This window comes from Nomascus leucogenys, chromosome 4 (assembly GCF_006542625.1).
Source record: "Nomascus leucogenys isolate Asia chromosome 4, Asia_NLE_v1, whole genome shotgun sequence".
Taxonomy (NCBI): Eukaryota; Metazoa; Chordata; class Mammalia; order Primates; family Hylobatidae; genus Nomascus; species Nomascus leucogenys.
In genome coordinates this window covers 95,714,253-95,734,509 of record NC_044384.1, presented here as the reverse complement: position 1 = coordinate 95,734,509, position 20,257 = coordinate 95,714,253, and the positions used below count along the sequence as shown (strand labels likewise).

Sequence of the window (20,257 nt, the reverse complement as noted above, 5' to 3'; positions counted from 1 at the left end):
AATCTCAGAATGAAAGGAGAGGCTGGCTGCATAGCTGGCAGGACAGTTTTTCCCCAAAGTGCTTCATGGAATATATTCAATGAACACCATATTCAGAAAACCGAGGATTGAACAGAACTGCACAGGTTTCCTTACTGCAGACCTTCTCAGTGCTTTTACTATGCAACTGGAGCTGAAGTGGCAAAAGATCCCATCTGTAAATCAAAATGGATTGATTTAGGGGGTAAAAAAACCAATGCCTTTTCTTACTAACTGTATAAATTTAGCAAAATGTTCAACTTTGATGAACACGTTTCCTCTTACCTAATATGGAAAAAAAATATTAGTCCCAACCTCAGTTGTTATGAGAAGTGAACATTAAAAAGAACACACAAAAAAAGTGATTAATTCAGTGCTGGCACTTAATTAACACCAAATGTATTACTGTTGCTGCTTCTGCTCCTGTTGTTTCTGTTATTATTATTATTGCTATCAACCTATGTCATGGATATAAAAAAGAAAAATGTAACACAGCATTTCTTAAATGGTTTGGTCAGTTTTTCATCAGGTATTTTTTGGAAATGCTGGGCCAGCACACAGTGCCTAGCCTATTACACAGTAGGCACTCACTATGTATTTGTGGAGGGGAGGGGGCAAAAAACTGACCCTAGCAAAGAACAAATTGCAGGACACTAAAGGGATGCTCTGGGAAAGGTGTTTTTCATTATTTATTTGGGCAACAGGCCTCTGAGGTCTGGGAGGAGTGACTTCATCTTTTGCTAGAAGAATGAGGGATTGAAAACACAGTGTTCAGCTTTGGGGAAACATCACAAAGAGTTTATTTTGGTACAAGTGTTTGAAGTGACTATAATAATGAGCTCACGCCTGCTGCCAGGCGCCAGCCATCAGCTTGAGCCTGCTTGCAGGGCAGTGCACACGGTCCATCACCGACAGCCCCTTCATCAAACATGTGATGCCCATGTGCAGGCAGGATCCCAGAAGACTTGCTCCAAAGATGGCTCCCTCCTCTCCAAGAGGGGACACTGAGGCCCAAACAAGGAATCAGCTGACCTGGGATCCAAAGTGAGCTGAGGACTGAGAGGGCCTGGGAGAAGTCTATGTCTTCTGGTTTTACTTGGTTGATTCTCTGGCAAGACTTTGAACTGAATCTCAAAGGATACTTTTTACTTTTTTAGTCAATTGCTGCATACATTTTTGGAGATAACCTCATCTGTCATAAGTCACACGCTAATCTCACAAATAGTTACTAGAAATATAAAAGTTTCACGTAAACCCTCCCCCTGAGTACAATACAGAGATCCTGACAAACCTCTCCAGCTTCCCACCTGTTTGTGTATGAAGACATTCTTGACAGACGTGGAGTTTACTGGAGTGGAGACCTGAACAGATTTGGAATATGACACTTGTATTTTACCAAACCCAGTACTTAGTATCTGTCCACCTGAATTTAAGCATGAGAGTCTACATAGAGTTTGAAGAGGAAATGAAGTCATCTGAAAAAGTCGTTGGAGGGAGAACTTCCCATGGAGTCCACGGCACACAGAAAAGTCTCAAGAGTTGCTGCAGTTTCCAAACTTCAGATTAGGAGGTGGGGATGTGCAGGGCAAACCATAAACTATGGTAAGAAAGACTAGATATGATTTTTCTTTTTTTCTTTATTTTTTTTTTTTTGAGACAGAGTCTCGCTCTGTCGCCCAGGCTGGAGTGCAGTGGCGCGATCTTGGCTCACTGCAAGCTCCACCTCCCGGGTTCACGCCATTCTCCTGCCTCAGCCTCCCGAGTAGCTGGGACTACAGGCGCCCACCACCACACCCAGCTAATTCTTTTTGTATTTTTTTAGTAAAGACGGGGTTTCACCGTGTTAGCCAGGATGGTCTGGATCTCCTGACCTCGTGATCTGCCCACCTCGGCCTCCCAAAGTGCTGGGATTACAGGCTTGAGCCACCACACCCGGCCAATTTTTCTAAAATACATGATATGTGTATAGACATACACACATATATATACATATATGCACACACATACTATGTATCTCAACTGTATGCCATATAAAGAAAGTACATAGTCAGAGATCCTGCATTCAGTTCAATGATTACATTTAATTTTATTTTAACTGGTAAACCTGGAAGTCATTGGGAATAAAGTACAGTTAATTCTGGACACTTGTCAAAGTTGAACAAAGCTTCTAGGACTCTAAGGACTTTTTGTTTCCAAGAGGGCAGAGCTGCCCAATTCTTCCTACACTAAAAATATAACCAGAGATGATTATTCACAATGATTGCACATTTTCTTCATCATGTTCATTTGAGGCAATAGGTTAAATGATATTGGAATGATACGAACCTTGATGTAACTCCTATAGTTCATCCAACTAGATTTGGCATGTACATTTTGCCACACCCTATCAACACACCCTGCCCCTTGTCCAGAGAACCACTGGACACCCATCACCCCTTCCAGCCCTATCTTCTGAGAGTCAGAGTTCATGTTCATTCACCATGAAATAGGAAAAAAAAAAAAAAAAAAAAAAACTATCACACAATAAAGTTCCTAGAGCATAAAAAACCACAGTAGAGTATAGGTAAAAAACTAAAGGCCCTGACAGGAAGCTTGAGGTGTGAGAGCAAAAGGGATCCCTGGATCTCAAGTGCTTCAATATTAAGAGGTACAGGTTAGGGCAGCAAAGGGAAGGCAAAAGGAGGGGGATACAGGCGGGCAAGGAGAAAAGCTTGAAACTTCATTAAATGAGTGGATCAAAAACTTGGAGAAAAGGTTTGGATGCATGTTTCCAAGCCTTCCCCATCCCACCCTTCCCTACCGCCCATTATGATGTCTGTGTTTCTGCACATAGATGCACCAGATTTGTTCTGCTCCAGAAAGTAAATTAAGAGTCATTAAATTTGAGAATAAGAGCAGTTCTCTGGGGGTCATGCTTTTAATCTCTGATCAGATCTCTAGGAACTTTTGAGAATGAGGCTTCCCTGCAGTGCGATGAAGTTCAGGCAGTTCTTGGGGGATACCCAGTGTGGTATGTGAGAGTGGCAGAGAAGTATTCAAGGACTATGAGCCACCAGGATTGGAAGCCAGCAGTGGGACAAAATCAGTAGATGAGCAGGTTTGTGTATAAAGACATGCCTTGGTTTGAAATAACTTGGTACTGTAGTCAATGGATTGATCTGGTGGTTTGGGTAATGGGGCAGAATAAAGGGTTGCGGACCCTGTGTACAGAGAAGAAAATAATATCACTTGCCTCTCAATAGAGCAACTATACTGACTGCCACATTGATGTGATGCTTTCTTTTTTTGAAGTTTAAATAGCCTCAAATCCTAGAATGAGCATCCTTTAGTAAACTCGTTGACTGAATGATAAACAAATCACTACATATTACTATGTTTTATTGGAAAGAGAAGTTGTCCTTGACTTAAGGAAGAAGAAATTATGGGCTTGGGCCTCCTACACTGGAGGAATCAAGCCTGGGATGCGTTTTCAGACAAAACGCCTATTTCATTTCTTAATATTGGGGTACACACAGTCAACAACAAATCAAGTTTTACACTTGGTTCCATATGCTATGCCCTAGGTAATTAAAGTATGCCTTATGGCTAATAAAAACGAAGTTACAAAGTTAAAACCAAAACAATGTCAGGAAATAACATGTGTGTTCAATATGTTACTAACACATTGATAATTTTCAAAAGTGACTTTTTAAAAAGTATTATAAATCTTTCAGAACACAGTGATTTATTAAACGAAAAGTCTGAACAGTTTGCACTATTAAATTTAGCATTTAAGTTGCTGTGTCATGGGCAGACATTTTGTTCTCCTAGGTTAAATTTAGCATCCTGCATTTTGTTTTTATCCGTGGCTCCACGTTGTATCATCCTGCAGTCAATTTTCTGAACTGCTCAGGAGAAATGCACTGGGGAGTTACCATGAAAATTTCTCTCATGGATTTTATAATCCAGAAATAGAATTAAATAATCCAACAGTGACTCATTTCCATCTTTTTCCTTGCCTTTTCCCACCTATACATCCCTTTCATAAAATAAACCTTCCCAAGGCATGGAATGAAATGAGCGGGGGAAATGCAGTGGCAGAGGAAAACCATTTCAGAAACGTGTTTGTTAAACAAGTGCAAGCCATAAATTGAGCTTAGGAGGGAAAGGCAGTTAGAAGAAAAACTGAAATTACTGACCTGAGAGTCAAGCTGATTGGAGCAAGGGTGAAAGCAGCAATTTGGAGGATAAGCAGAAAGGAAAAGGGATAGCAAAAGAGAATAAAAGGAAGGAAATGCATTAGTTTTAAACGTATAGCCAACAGATGTTATATCAGCAGGTTTATAACGAAATGAAGCAAACTTTTATCTTATATTACCCCCAAAAGCCCTGGGCACACACTGTAAGCTGTTGTATTAAATATCATACCGAAGAAACTGGTATCTGCTCTGATAACGTATAATTACAAAAAGCACTGATGTGAACCAGAGGTGTGCTCCCACAGTACAATGACAGCATCAGCCCTCCTCTGGAGGAATATTTATAGAGAAAGTTCCTATCTGTGTGCATATAAAATTTTATTATTTAATAAACTGAAATGGAAACTACTAAGGTATCAGAACTGGGCAAGGGCTCATGTCAGAAAGATTTTTATTTGAACCAGTAAGTTGGATGGTTATATCCTATGAGATATTTTTCCTTCATCCCTGAAAACCAAAAGGAGCTGAGCAATTTGGCTTTCGGTTCGGTTCAAAGATTTCCATTTTAGATGCTTACAGAGCACTGCATGTAGCAATGATCAAAGACCCCATGAGGAGGGCTTTTGGTGGTGTGCCACCCACCTATCAGCTTCCGCAGCAAGGACAGAGTAACTTCCCAAGCTGAGAGTAATTTTTTTCAGTCGGAAAAATGAAGTTCCAACTTCATTACTGAAAATATCAAGTTATAATACTTTTTAATTTGTTTGTATAAAAATATCTAGCATGCCCGCCTCATTGGTTAAAACAATAAACTCTATTGTCAAGCAAAAAAAATAAAAACAAACAAACAAACAAAAAACCATATTCATCTTCCAGGCTACTACAGGAGGACATAGTGGACATTCATTGTGTTAATCTGTAAAATGCCCTTTGCAAAAACAAAGTGGATAAACAAATACTTTCCCAGCTTTCTGCTCAATGGGGCCCCACCATTCCACACTATACAAAAGTAGTTTTAGGTATTTCACATGGGAAGGAAAAACAAAACAAAATAAAATAAATCCTCAGGATAAAGCTTAAGCTAGAACATTTCAAATGAAAACAATGTTGACTATAATGATACAACTGAAAGAGAAAATTTAAGATTAACCACACAGGGAAAGTGTTGATTTGATAATCCCTTGTATCTGAAATCCCCCTGCAGAGTGTTTTGTGATCATAAATGCGCAACTGATCGAAAATGAGAGTTATGTCAGGACACGATCACTGTGGGGACTTTGGCAACACTGGCCCCAGCTGCCATTTCAAATCCTTCTGGATCGAAGGTAATTAAATCAAGGTCCGCGGCCAAGCCTTAGGAAATCCTAAACTGAAATAGCAAGCACACATTTCAGATGTAGTTGCCTCTTTCACGGGCTCCTAGTTTTCATCAAATTCTCAAAGGTGTCCGTGATGTCCATGACCTTCCCCAAAAAGTTGCTAGGAATGGCATATAGCCATCTGCCACTTGTTTTCAAGAAATTCTTTCAAATACATTAACAAATGTAAGTGAAAATTACTTGGCAAGAAACATTTATATCAAAACAAATAAAACTGGCATCAGGTTTTTTCCATGTACTATGAAACTTCTAAAACATATTATCATAATTTAAAAATAATAATAACACTTAAGTTTACGTTTCGAATGGAGCTCTGAAAGGCATCAAGGAAATTATGTTAGTACATTATTGAGCAAATCAGAAGAAAAAATAACATTCTCTTCCTCAAACTTAGATAAGGCTCTTTTAGGCATCTAAAATGATTTCTCAGTGTCCAAATGTCTGGTGATATTATTTCTCCAACCAGATAATTAAGTGGAAGTCTGTTTTCCATTCTGATGTTATGTCTTACGAGTGGAACCCCCAGGGATCCAGCCTCCTCTCCGCATTGGGGAGGTATGTGATTGAGGGCTCAATTTGGGCATTCTCCATCCTCTAGACAAATACCAACAAAATCCCTAACATATTTAAGATAATTACATGAAAGATCACCCAACTGATTCCTTCCCATGGGCGGGACGTGAGAAATATAGTGGCAGCAGGTCTTACTTGACAGATTCTATTAACCTCTCTCTTTCCCCTAAGTCACCAAAGGATTAATTCTGAAACTCTAAATAAAATTCAGAGACCTTGATGGGCACTGACACAGAAGCACTGCATACTTCACTGCCTCTAAGGTTTAATTAGCCACTAGGTTGTGTAATATACGTGACATCTGACATTGGGGATGGAATAAAGACTTCAGCTGAATTTGGACCAACTCTCAGAGACTTGCTCAAGGCCCCCCACCCACCTAGTAGCAAACTCCCCTGAGCTGCCTGCAGTCCAAGGCAGAAGCTCCCCACTGGGCCGTGCAAGAGTTTACAGGCATAACTGCACGTGGGACCACACTAGAGCAACATGCACTTTAAAAAGCAAAATCTTTAATGGCTGATGAGAAACATCACTCACATGGAATTTAAGAGGTAAATGCATTGTGTAAATGCCAGCCATGTGCTATCTGGAGTGGGAAGATTAACAGAATAGAAAGTAAACACATACTGCCTTCTGAGAGAGGAGGGGGCCAGCGTCAAGGTTGTCTGAGTTATTCCTAACCCTGTACCTTTTGTTGCATACAATTGAAGTTCTGGAATATTTTAGAACATTTGCTCCTTTTAAAAGAGGTCCTTTCACTCTGGTAGGTCACATTACAAGCCAGAGACCACAAATTTATTTCAAGTTCAATTTTTGGTTTTCAAAATTACAAATTTAATTGCAAACATTTCTCCATGGCTCCAAAATGGAGATACACGTCACATTGCTAAGAACTCTTTAGTTCTCAATATTGTGAGGTATGAATTTTGTAGTTTTATCCAGCAAATGACAATATTGCCCAATTTGAAAAAGGCTGCTTGACAACTGGAAGAACACGTTTTGGTCGGAATACACATGTAGCACAGCAGATAATGCTTCAGAAAGGCAGGCCAAGGCTGAGCCCTTTTTTTCCCAAGAAACTTCCCCTCTGAATCTCCACCCCCACCTCCTTAGGGGCCTGGGCTGGGGCTGAAGCTGAAGCTCAGACATTTCCCAGACAATGCTCTGCTGCCGGACGCAAGACACCGGCAGGCAGAGTACTGGGACAGACTCAGGTCCCACCACACGTTTTATGAATTACAGTGCCTGGGAGGCATCAGCTTTAAGGGGAGGCAAAGGCAGAGATAAAGAAAATGTGCAGAAAGTACATAAAGATAAATGCCTGTAAAATCACTGCTGCTTTAATGCATTCCATACTGAAGAAATAAAAATCTGAATATTCTTGATGATTTAAAGGCAATAGTGTCCAGCTAAGATCTGTTTGTCCAATTAGACCATTAAGATGTTTATATGTAAACGTTTATAGTAGCTTGTCCTGATTTTCAATTACAGTTCTGGGGGGCTGGTTTAGTATAGAAAAAATGCCATCTAAACGTGAAGCACATCACTTTCTCTCCTGTATGCTAATAAAGAGGTAGATCTCTTGCAGCCCAGCAGCAATGCCTGCTCAGGAAGGCTCTATGCTGGCTGCTTGACTGTTTAGTGCTGCTTACTAGCTTCTTTCTTCTGGCCCATTAGTGGAAGGGATTGTTCTCAATGGCTCATCTGTCAGCCCTGAGTTCGAATCCTGACTTAATTCTTATGAGCTCTGCAACCTGGAGGAAGTTACTTAATCTGTATAAATCATAGTTTCTCATCATAAAATGAGAATAATGACAGTTTCCATATTGTGGGTAAGACTAAAAGGTACACAGTATTGCAAGTCAAGTGCTTAGCAGAGTACCTGGCACACAGTGAGCACAGAATATACATACAATATACATACCCTAGTATTACAAATAAAACTACTATAATTTTTAATATTATTATCTAGGGCATCCTCCACATGGCTCACCGCTTCTCAGAGCAGTGGACTAGGAATCAGGAAACTCACAGTACAGTTTCACATCTTTCTGACTATAGGACCAATCTCAGGAAGGTCATTTAACTTTTCAAGATCTCAGTTTCCTAATCAACGAAAGAGACATGATCATAACTTTCCTGTGATCTCATGTCAGTTTTTCTAAGAAAAATTTTGGTGCTAAAATGTAGTCCCAAAATAGATCCATCTACAATCACAGTGCTCCCCACTTTTTAAGAACCAGCAGACTAGCAGAACACCCCCGCATTTTACAATTAAAACAAAGCCCTTTAAGGATTCTATTTGGGATAGTTACCTCAGAAAAAATGAAATCCTTGACTTTACTGCTAAAAGTGGTCACAATGAATAAAAATCAGATTATCGAACTAATGCTAAGATTATGAAGAGAAATATTAATTGATTTGGAATTTGAATGTACCAAATATTATACCTGAAAATGTTGAAACTTTATTGGAAATTAACCTATTTGTTTAATACAGAGACAAAGTTGAGATTTTTTTTTCTTTTCTTAGAGAGAGGAATCTTGACCCCAGGCTGGAGTGCAGTGGCTCATAGTTTACTGCAGCCTTGAACTCCTGGACTCAAGTGATCCCCCTGTCTCAGCCTTCTGAGTAGCTGTGACCACAGGCACACATTACCATACCTGGCTAATTATTGTAGATACAAGGTCTCGCTGTGTTGACCAGGCTGGCCTCCAACTCCTAGGCTCAAGCCATCCTCTCACCTTGGACTCCCAAAGTCCTGGGATTATAGATACGAGCCACCATATCTGGCCTTAAGAATTTGTTTTAGCATTTGCTCATAATGATATACATGTTCCACTTTACCTGGGGACCAATTGCTTGCAAAGCATCATTTGAATAGGTTGTTAGAGATTCACTCACTTCTAACAAGATTCAAGGCCATGAAAGGCTAAGGACAGATGGTTGCCTGAGTCCAAGAATTGGAGACCAGCCTGGGTAACACAGTGAGACCTGACCTCTACAAAAGATTTTTAAAAATTAGCCAGGTGTAGTGGTGTGCACCTGTAGTCCCAGCTACTCAGGGGGCTGAGGCAGAAGGATCACTTGAGCCTAGAACTTTGAGGCTGCAGTGAGTTGTGACCATGCCACTGTACTCCAGCCTGCACAGCTGGCAAAAAGTAGAGGCGAAATTTGAACTCAGGTCTTTCTGTCACTGAAGCCCATGATCTTTCCACAAGACGATAGAGAGCTACTCTGTGTATGTCTTGAAGTCCTTTAGGGCCTCACAAGTGTCTCGATCAAAGCTGGCTAACATTCACAGGTTTCTTCAAAATTTGGTGATCTCTTCCATATGGACTGAATCTGGGAAAGACAAATTCTGCCTTATTGCTGAACCAGTAAGAAATCTGCAGAGGTTATGGAGTTATGTAAGATTTTTCAGAAAGTTTTTTCCTTACATGAAATACAGGAAAAAACATTGATAGCAAGCTTATTTTTAGCATCCACACTATACATAAATACAATATGGATATGATTTATCTGAAAATCTAAATACTCTGATGCAACACTCCCTGTTTTTACACAGAATTTGCTATCATGCAGGACCTATTCAAGTATATGTATTTAAAAGGTCCTCTTAAGAGATAAACCTCCAGGATGAATTTGTCGTGATGTGCCAAGAGACATCCAAAGGATATGAGCTCCTTCCTTCTTCCCCTATCTTGAATGAAGAATTCCCAACTATATTCTTCGGGTTTTTTTGTTGTTGCTGCTGTTGCTGTTGTTTGATCAAGACAAAACTAAACCACAAATATTTACCTGTGATGGAAAAGAACTGAGGTTTTGGGTAGTCAGAGCCCCAATTTCTTACACACTTCGCTGGAAACATGCTAGATCATGGACATCACTCAAGAAAGTTGACCACTATTTTCTTCAACACTGAAGAAGTATATAATCCCTCAGAAGATAAGCCAATTGCATTCTTAGTATTCCACAGAAACGTCATCTTTCACAGGCCATATTCCTCATTTGTGACTTGTTTCTAACTTGTAATATGAACGTACAGTCCAAATCCACCACAACCGGAGATGGGCAACCACGCAGTCCATGTTCTCTCACTGCCAACAATTTATATAACTGTAAAATTTACCTCTCCAGTTCTGCGATCTTCTTGTCCTTGTCATTCTTCTCATTCTCCACCTCTTTGAGGATCTCCAGCAACCGGTCCACTTCCGCTTGGGCCTTGCCACACTCGTCTCGGTAGTAAGACGCCTCTTTATCGAGCTGTTTTATTCGGTCTGCAAACTCAGGGTTCATCCTGGAGTCATCTTCAATATTATGTGCCTTCAATATTACATTTTTAAAGAATGCAGTTAAGACAACAATTTAGAACGATAGATAATGCTGTCACCAATGGCCCAGAAATTAACTTTGGAGAGAAAATCACCACCAAGATTTATGGGTATATTGTCAGTGAAAAGGCAAAATAGAAAAGTCACACATTTCAGCTACCTTAGAACAATGTTGATTTTAAAATAATATTAGAGTTTCACAGGGGAGTTTCTTTGATTATTGATATTTTGTTCCATTAAATGTTGCTACTTTTAGCTTTTCTTTCCACCAAAAAGTAGGGTTAGATACTGTGATGTCTTTATTCCCGGTCATTTGATACGCAGACCTAAGACAATTCAACTCCTCACAGTTAAGGAGGTGATTCATACAAAATGCTTCCATTTCCAATACAAAGACACCAAAACAACACAATATTGGATTATTTTCCAAGAACTATCAAGGGCATATGTAAAGCCAGATAACATATAAGAGACTGATTGACTAATAATTGAACATGTCATTCCACTGAGAAATTTCTGCAGGAAATATAGTTTGAAAGGAGGCTTGGAGGTGAGGAAGGGCTTTCCAGCTAACAGTTATACCCATAAATTCTCATTCTCTTAAATAAATTTAACCTAAACCAGGAGGAAGATGAGCTAATTCATGAACAAGTACACAGACGAGAATCTGCAAACACATGCATGGGTGGGTGGCAGCTTCACACACAAGAAAAGACACAGGCAACAACACAGCAACAACATTGCAGAATAATTTGCAGCCAAAGTATTTGTGGGTTTGTGTGTGAGAGATTGCGTTACAGCTTTTTTTTTTCCCAAAATAAACTTTTGGCTGAAATATTCCCAGACAGATAGAAATAACACTGCACTGCAATGTTTTGCCTACCCCTTGTTTCCCATTATTCCTAATTGACTTCTTCAAAGAGCAGGCAGGGAAAAAACAAGTAGTTTATACAACAGTGCACATTCAACATAGAAAGTTCAGATAAGTCATATATGTATGTATCTCCAAAATCCATGGGTGACATAATCAAATGTTAACAAGTTATAAGGACTTAAGTTATTCTGCTGTCTTGCTACATGGAGCAGATATTTATTGCGTTTTTATATACTTTTTTGAAAATTTCCGGGAAAAAACAAGGCAAGCAAGCTACAGCTATTGTGGGATTGAATGAATCATGCATGGTTAGAAAAATTAATACTAATACTACAGTTAGAAGGTTTGACAGTCTTTGCAATGATATAATAGAAAAAAAATTCAAAAATTAGTATAAATAAAATAAATTTCATATGACAAAATAATCATTTTAGAAATAATATTTTTGCATGTAACATATTATTTAAGCATGAGGATAAAGGGGAAAAAGTTGCTTTCATGTTCTTAAACCTAAGATTTCCTTATTTAAGAAATAAACTCGGTTATACAAAAAAAAGAAAAATATGTCAATTCAACACACGATCAGGTACTGCTTTATTCCCTTTTACCAACATTTTTCAGAAAACATTTATTTTCATTTGTTTACTATGCACTCTGTGTTTCATTATAATAGATTATTAAACTTTTTCAGTACAATTAAAATAATCTGAAAGAGAATCCTGAGCTAATATACCTTTAGGAGTATATTTATCTAATAATTTCATTTTAAGCTTAAGTAATGAATAAATTTCCTAATCTCCACTTTAAAAATGTAGAGCAGAAATTCTATTTTAAAAGAAAGTAACTACTCCACATACCTGCTTCTATTTGTGATAATATGAATCATTACTTTTGTTACAGAAAAGCATTTAAAATATACAGCTTTTAAATTGCTAAAGAAAAACTTTGTGTTAACCTCTCTTTCACTTTTATACTGTATTACCATTCTTTCACAGCAGTTAAAAACCTTTTCATGACATTTCTTGAACTATCCAAACAATGCTATTAAGATTTTTAAAAAAGAATTAACGAACTGAGTAATGAGCAGCTGGAAGCACTCAAAACAAATGAATACATGTATTTTGATTGCCTGTTTCTTACGAGAGTTAAAACTCCTTTCCTGATGCTGATTTTTAAAAGTTCACAAATAGCTAGCAGTTAGCTGCTGTGGCTTATTTTGGTTGTTTTTCTTATTGTTATTATTATTGCCCGTTTTTAATAAGTGGGTACAGGATTACTAGTTGCAAGACCAAGATTTTAAAACCAGTCCTGCATCTTATATTTACATAAGATTAGGCAAATTAATTAGCCTAAAAACAGTGAAAACTACAAAATGACAAACATGGGGGGAGATATTATTCACTTTTGTTTTTATTATAATTATTATTTCATAATATGCATCCCAGAAATACAGCTTATTATTCAGCTAAGTTAATAGATTTGATTTTCATTGACAAGATACTACATATTCCCTAAAAAAAAAGAAAAAAAAAAGCCTCCCTGATAGGTTTACAGAGACAGCATAGTCTGCTAGTGATAGGTATGTACACATATTCCTTATTTTAGCTCCATGAAGAAAAGATGATTATTCAACGCCACTTTTCAACAGTGGGTGAAATCAGATGAATTCATAGTCTTTTCAAACAAGTAAGCAAGTATGGTGAAAGGACTCATGGGATGTTTAGAGGCACAGAAAGCCCAGGAAAAAAAGTGCCTGAATCTAGACAGTACCACTGTTGACATCATTTGATGCTGAAGTTAGGTCATGTTATTAGAATGAAGACCAGAGCCAAGTTTATGGCTGGCCTGGTATCTATTATTAATAGATCACACTTCAAGCGCTAATGGGACTTTTAAAATAAATAGACAACCTCAGCCGGGTGCGGTGGCTCACGCCTGTAAACCCAGCACTTTGGGAGGCCAAGGTGGGTGGATTACAAGATCAAGAGATCGAGACCATCCTGGCCAATATGGTAAAACCCCATCTCTACTAAAAATACAAAAATTAGCTGGGCATGGAGGCATGTGCTTGTAGTCCCAGCTATTCAGGAGGCTGAGGCAGGAGAATTGCTTGAACCTGGGAGACGGAGGTTGCAGTGAGCCAAGATCATGCCACTATACTCCAGCCTGGTGACAGAGCGATACTCCATCTCAATAAATAAATAAATAAATAAATAAATAAATAAATAAAATGAATATACAACCTCAAGAATACCTGTGAGTTAAATCTCTCTATCTCTGTATCAATATCTACTGATTTCCAGGCAAAAGAACTTATGTCAAGCCACTTTCAATCTTGGTGCCAGAATTGTTGGGAGGGCTATTAAAATATCATTTAAATGTTTTTGAATCAATAGAAAGCTTTAAGAAAAAGTCATATAAAGATGACAGGGAAACCGCTGCTTCTTGGATGATTACTAGGGTCCATGTAAAGACTCAATGAAAGAGAGTTTCACATGACTGGGAAGGCTGGTGAGTCCCCAACTAAGCTTAGGTATTGGAGGCAAAAGCCTCTAAAGAATTTACAAAAGATATTGTACATAACCAGCTCTATTCAGCCTGAGTCACAACTTTTCAGAGGATGGGCTGAAATTTTTAACTAGTAACCAGCATGAATGTGTTCTACCATGATCTACAGACATGAGTGATTCTATACTAAATAAAATAGTGGAGGAAATTGAGCTTATTAAAGCCAATGCTTCCTTCAAAATTATGAGTCCTGAGCTTCCTCCAAAAATGGAATGAAATAAGCACTTTATTTGCATTAAGGCAATATTCTCGCCTTTTCAAGTAACAACATGAGTTCTTTAATCTGGACTAGCAGCTCCTGATAGAGATCAAAAGTAGGTAACAGACTTGTATCTAACATACTTTAGACACTACAGCGAAAAAAGCAGATTTGAATAAATCATGATCACAGTAAATTCCTGCCATGGCATTCTAATGCATTCAAGACACAAATTGAAAATGCACAGTAATATTTTTCCTTAAGAATCTGTTGGTTTGCAATTAGCTCCCCAACAAGGTCCGGGAAGGCTTGCCCATTCTATACTTCTAAGGAACATCAACTTTGTCCTCCTATTTTCATTAGTCAGGAATTTACCTCTTAAAAACACAAATTGGTGTGAATTTTCTTTTGATGGTTTCAGATCTAATTTACCATGAATATAGCAAGCTCATCGTCACTTTCAAGGACATCCACTATCATTAAAACTAAAGGAATATCAATAAGCATTCTTTCATTAATATAGAGATTTAATTCCACTGATTAAACAGGTCAGTTTAAAGGCAAATCCAGGTATCTGATTCTGCTCAAAAATATTTCTTAAAACATTTAGAGCAACTCTCGAGCATCTTATAGAAACACAAAAAAATGGGAAAAGGACATTTCAGAAATGTCTGCATTGCATACTACATCAGTAAGTTTTGAGGGACTCCCAATTATGTTTCTTGTATTTCCATATGTAAGGAAATTTCCCCACAAATGGGAATAATCAAAACAAACTCTGGAGCCTCACTGATGTGGGCAAGCCTCTGGGTTTTGATGTGAACTGACTTTGAAAGCCTAGATCAGGCATTAAGAGGACTCTGACCATGGCTTGGGATGAGCAGTCTATTAACTTACAGTTATAATAACCTGGTAGTTATTTTAGTGAAAGAATTTATAACTACTTCAGGAAATAAGGCAAAACTTCAGATTAATACTATATGTAAATGAAAGTTAAGAAGCCAAAAATGGCTAAAGCCAAACTATGGGGTTGTCAAGTATCAAAATCATACAAGTTTATTTACATTTAATCTTATAAAGACTGGTCATTGATTATTTCCAATAAAATGGCAGTTCATCATTCCAGATCCCTAGAAAGGAAAGTATTAACTTTGGTCCAGAAACCTGCTGTGAAACAAGGCAGGGAACATTCAATTATTACATTATAGAACACGTTCCCTTTGAAATAAACCCTACCAATTTTAATTAAAAATCATTTCCCTCAAAATAAACAAATAATTAATCACGACCATAAAATAAAAGCAGAATGTTAATGAATGTATTTGATGACTTTTCTTCCCTGCTGTTTCTGGGTTTTAACAATAATTTGCTAAATTTAGGCAGTGTAGAAATATGATTCTTGATTGTGGCATGTTGGTGGTTTAATGTCTATTGACAGCACTTTAATATTCCTTTCATATCTTAACAGCAGAACAGGGTATAGAAACTATTTTAAAAATTATATTTGACTACAGTCTTCTAAAAGAAATTTCAATCTTCTCATAATTCTAAGTTACAAACAAAATATTTCATTTTAAAAGAAAATTTTAAGGTGATTATTGAGTTATAATATTTATATTATATATGTTATATATAACATATTATAACTCTATAATAGACTGATATAACTCTATTATAGACTGATGAAACACACATATTATTGTTTAGAATTAAGAACCAAGGGAAGAAAAAGAACCCAACTGAAGATAACCTGCACAGTGTTATAATAATAAGACAAAACTCCAGGAGTAGAATGATAGTTAAGTGGCAGAAAGGTTATAAAAAAAAATAACAACATCAAGGCAAAACTTTAGATTCCTAATTTAGAAAATTAAATGTCATTTAAAATATAATGAATCAATACCAGGCATCACAGCTGAGCCTAAATAATACATTTGGAAATTAATAATGATGTATGTTGAAATGTCATACATCTTAGTTCTGGTTTTGTTTTTTTTTTTTTTGGTAGAGATGGGGTTGGCTATGTTGCCCAGCCTGGTGTCCAACTCCTGAGCTCAAGGGATCCTCCAGCCCTGACCTCCCAAAGTGCTGGGATTACAGGCACAAGCCACCACACCCAGCCCCTATATATCCTAGTTCTAAAGGAAATTATTCACTCACAGTTCAAGCTAACTGCATTCAGAATATTCAAAAATTTGCGTATTAAAACAACCATACCAAAAAAAATTCTTTTCATAGATGAAACAAATAGGATACGTATAAATAAATATAAATAAATATAAATAAATATTCTTACGTCTTCCTTTTTCTCTTTCTCTCTCTCTTTCTCACACACACACACACACACATACACACAAAAGAACAACTGTATGCTTAATACTTTTAAAGATCCCTCAAACAAAAACTGTAATTATTAATGTAATCCTTTTTAATTATGGGATTTCCTAAAATTAGCAATGTAAAGAACTGAGGTAATTATCTGGATGTCCTCAAACAAAACATGTGGCTTCAAATGTTGAGTGTTATTGCAAATATTAGTTGAGTTTTTTAGACACTGAAAGCTTGGATCAATTATAGGGCAAGTGTTTGTGTGTATGCATGTGTTTACACATGCTATGTGCATGCCTGGAATTATCTCTTAAATAGTTGTAACTTTCCACTGTGCTGGGAGATAAGTGGTTTAAGAATGAGTCGAATACTTTTCAGAAATAGGCTTTTAAAAATCATAAAAATAAACTGCTATATCCAAACAATGACTGTGAAAGCATTTATAATTCAGCCCATTATGTTCCTGGGATTATACTGTCCTGTAATGACCTACAAAACAGGAAGACCTCACTGAACATTAACAAGATTTTTTCTATCTCTCTGGAATGAAAAATGCCTGCTTTTTGGCTTTTGTTATGTTTTTTGTAAACACTTATGTAAAATGTGAGCCCTGCTAAATATGTGTTGAGAAGAGATAGGATTTCAAATGGATAACTACTAGGCACTAGGTACCCCAAGTGTGGGGACCATCAGAGGGGTCTCAAATGTGCCCTGGCCAACAGCAAGGTTGCACCCAGTGCCTCCAAATCAGTCATTTGCCTTTTAGCAACAAGGGTATTATACGAAGCACTAAATTGAGGGACCCAGAAGGTCTAAAGATTTATTAAAATTTTTTGAAAGACTCCCGATACCATCTCTGCATACAATGACCACAAGGGCTACAGCAAACAAGGTATTTGAGACTGATGAAACACACATATTATTTGTTTAGAATTAAAAACCAAGGGAAGAAAAAGAACCCAACTGAAGATAACCTGCACAGTGTTATAATAATAAGACAAAACTCCAGGAGTAGAATGACAGTTAAGCTGCAGAAAGGTTATAAGAAAAATAATGATATCAAGGCAAAATTTCAGGTTCCTAAGAAATGTCATTAGATATCACTTTGTGCAATAGAGTGACTAAGTAAAAGGAGATAAAAAGTAAAAGGTTCCTTTCTACTCTAGAAATAAAAATACTTGCAGGAGCACTTAAAAGCTTAATCTTTGTTTACTCTGATGTAGTGTAGACTGTCAGACATAGAATTGACTATAAAATTATCCTATTTAACAAAAAACAACTATACTATAATTCACCAAAAATTTGTTATGTGGCCATATGGAAAATAAACATACAAGAATAAAAGAAATTTCCTAGCTATCAATAACTGATTAGAAAATAAAATAATAAGTATATCATTTACAATAGCAACCTAAAAATTAAATACATGTAGATATGCTTAAGACTATCTTTAAGAAGAAATATCATGGGTCTGTAACAGGAAAATATTAAAACTTCACTGTAAAAAGCCACTGGAATAAATACAAGTTGGATCAGGTTTATGAATGGAAAGAAATAATATTGGGAACATATAAATAATTCTAAAATTATTTTATAGATTAAATATAATTAAAATTAAAATCAACAATTTTGTGCTTTAATTGACAAAGTGATCCTAAAATTTACTTGGAATGATAGAAAATTAAAGGCTAAAAACTTAAAACAAGACAAAATGAAAAGCAGAAATAATTAAGGTCTAATTTGTTTTACTAGATATTTAAAAATATAATAAAGATACAATAATTAAGATTTTGACCCAACAAATTAGAGACATCAATAAAACTGAACAGATGCTTAGAAACTAAGACACTCACCCAAATGAGAACTTCATATTCAATAAAATAGTATCAAGATCAGTGGATAAACAGAGAATTGTTTGATAAATGGTGCTGGACAATTAGTTGATAATTTAGAAAAATATAATTAGAACCTCACCTCTCAACATGAATAAAAATAAACTAAAGATGGATAAAGGGCTTAACTTGATACCAAAAGCAACATTAAAACATTTTGAATATAGGTAAGTGAAATCAGAGAATACTTTCCAGAATAAAGGCAGTGAGGAAAGCCTAAAGAAAAGTACAGGTCAAGAACCTAAAAATTGTTCTCTATATACGTAAAAAAAATTTAAGCTAAATAAAACTGCCATAAGTCTGGCAAAAATTCTATGTAAAACACAGAATAACTCATATAAACCAGTGAACAAAACAGTAAACTCAAAAGCAAGTGTTCAACTGATTTAAACTACTTATATAAGAAAAAATACAAAAAGCTAATAAATGTACTGAAAAACCTCAACTTCAGTAGTAATTAAAGAAAGAAAAGATAAAAAGGAAAAACAAATTCCACCTAAACATGCGTCAGTTATGTAAAATGACAATTCTCAATGTTGGCCAGGGTGCGGCAGAAAGGCCATCTTTAATCAGTGCTGGAAGAAGCATGCTTTGGTGGAATTCCTAGGAAACTCAAGATAGCAGGAACTATTGCGATCTTTACAAATCACTGGCGCAGGAAGGAGGCAAGCATGGTGGCACATGTTCGTAGTGTCAGCAACTCCAGAGGCTGAGGCAGGAGGATCCCTTGAGCCCAGGAGTTTGAGACCAGTCTTAGGCAACAGAGCAAGACCTCGTCTTGAGTTTAAAAAAAAAAAAAAAATGGTGTTGGGGGAAGAAATTACCAATATTAGAGCAATAAGCAAATAGAGTAGAATAGTATACAATCATTAAAATAGTATTTTGGAGGAATAGTTCATTATATGAGAAAATTCTAATAACGTAAAAAACAATAGAATATAAACCTAAATAAACACTTTGAAGTAGAGTGTTAGATAAGAAAAAGAAAAAGTAACACAAGAGTGAGAGAAGGAAAGAAGGAATAAAGGGAAGGAGAAGGCAAGAGGAGAGAGGAAAGAAGAAAAGAAAAAGAGAAAAAAAGAACAGCAACACCAAAAAGATGTCTAGGTGGGGAACAATCCAAATGTTCCAGCAATTATCTCTGTGCCATGAGATGTCCTGTTATTTTTTAATTTTCCTCTATAGCCTTCCATATGGTTGCAAATTCTCTACTGTGACCATATATTATTTTTATAACTAAGAAAAACATAGTCATTTTTCAAAGACAATTAAGGGTAGAAAATCCATCATGCTGCATCCCTATCAGTCCAAAAAAGAATTGGACTCTGAGACAGGGGGAGTTAAAATAATGAGAGTTTGGCTATATTCCCGGGATGCCAAACCAATGGGTTAGTTTAATTAACTTGAGGAGAAAAGTCAGTCAATGACTTTTGAATTAGTCACTGAAAAGACTGAAAAGTTCATGCTGGCATATTAGAGACGCACCACTGGGGTGAAGTGAAGTAAAAGTTGATGATGCCATGTCACTGATATTTCTAGAAATGGTATAAAAGCTAACTGAGAGTTATTTCTTTGGTCCTACCTATCCTGACAGGGAGAGTGAACTCCTAGCATGGTCCTGGTATATTTTTGCTGCTGCAGGAACAAGGCTCTCCCCATCTGTCATGCACATACCCAAAACATGACATTCTTTGGTTTTCTTCCTGTTCCTAACTAGTAAGTATGAAACAACTGCAGTGGAATTATTTCGCTTATTTCTTAAACAACTTTTTTTAAACACTCATTTTTCCCAGGGTGAGTTTTCGAGCTTGAAGATATTCCAGTCTTGTCTTTCTTCACATCTCCACTGTCTTGAGCCTGCTTATTAGCACTTCTATTCAAATGTTAAGGGAAAAGAAACTTGAACTGATTATT

The 20,257-nt window shown here is 36.8% G+C and overlaps 1 protein-coding gene across 5 annotated transcripts in view; it reads right to left on the bottom strand.

The window, feature by feature from the left end:
* Positions 1-20,257, bottom strand: part of ERC2 (ELKS/RAB6-interacting/CAST family member 2) — a 987,712-nt gene that overhangs the window by 483,374 nt on the left and 484,081 nt on the right. For 3 of the 5 annotated variants that reach the window (XM_030811582.1, XM_030811583.1, XM_030811584.1), the window contains 2 exons: positions 10,281-10,474; positions 4,197-4,208 (listed from right to left, as the gene is read on the bottom strand). In XM_030811582.1, the coding sequence (XP_030667442.1) occupies positions 4,197-4,208; positions 10,281-10,474 (206 nt within the window). The remainder of the gene's footprint in view (positions 1-4,196; positions 4,209-10,280; positions 10,475-20,257) is intronic. The other 2 variants (XM_030811586.1, XM_030811585.1) reach the window with 1 other exon arrangement.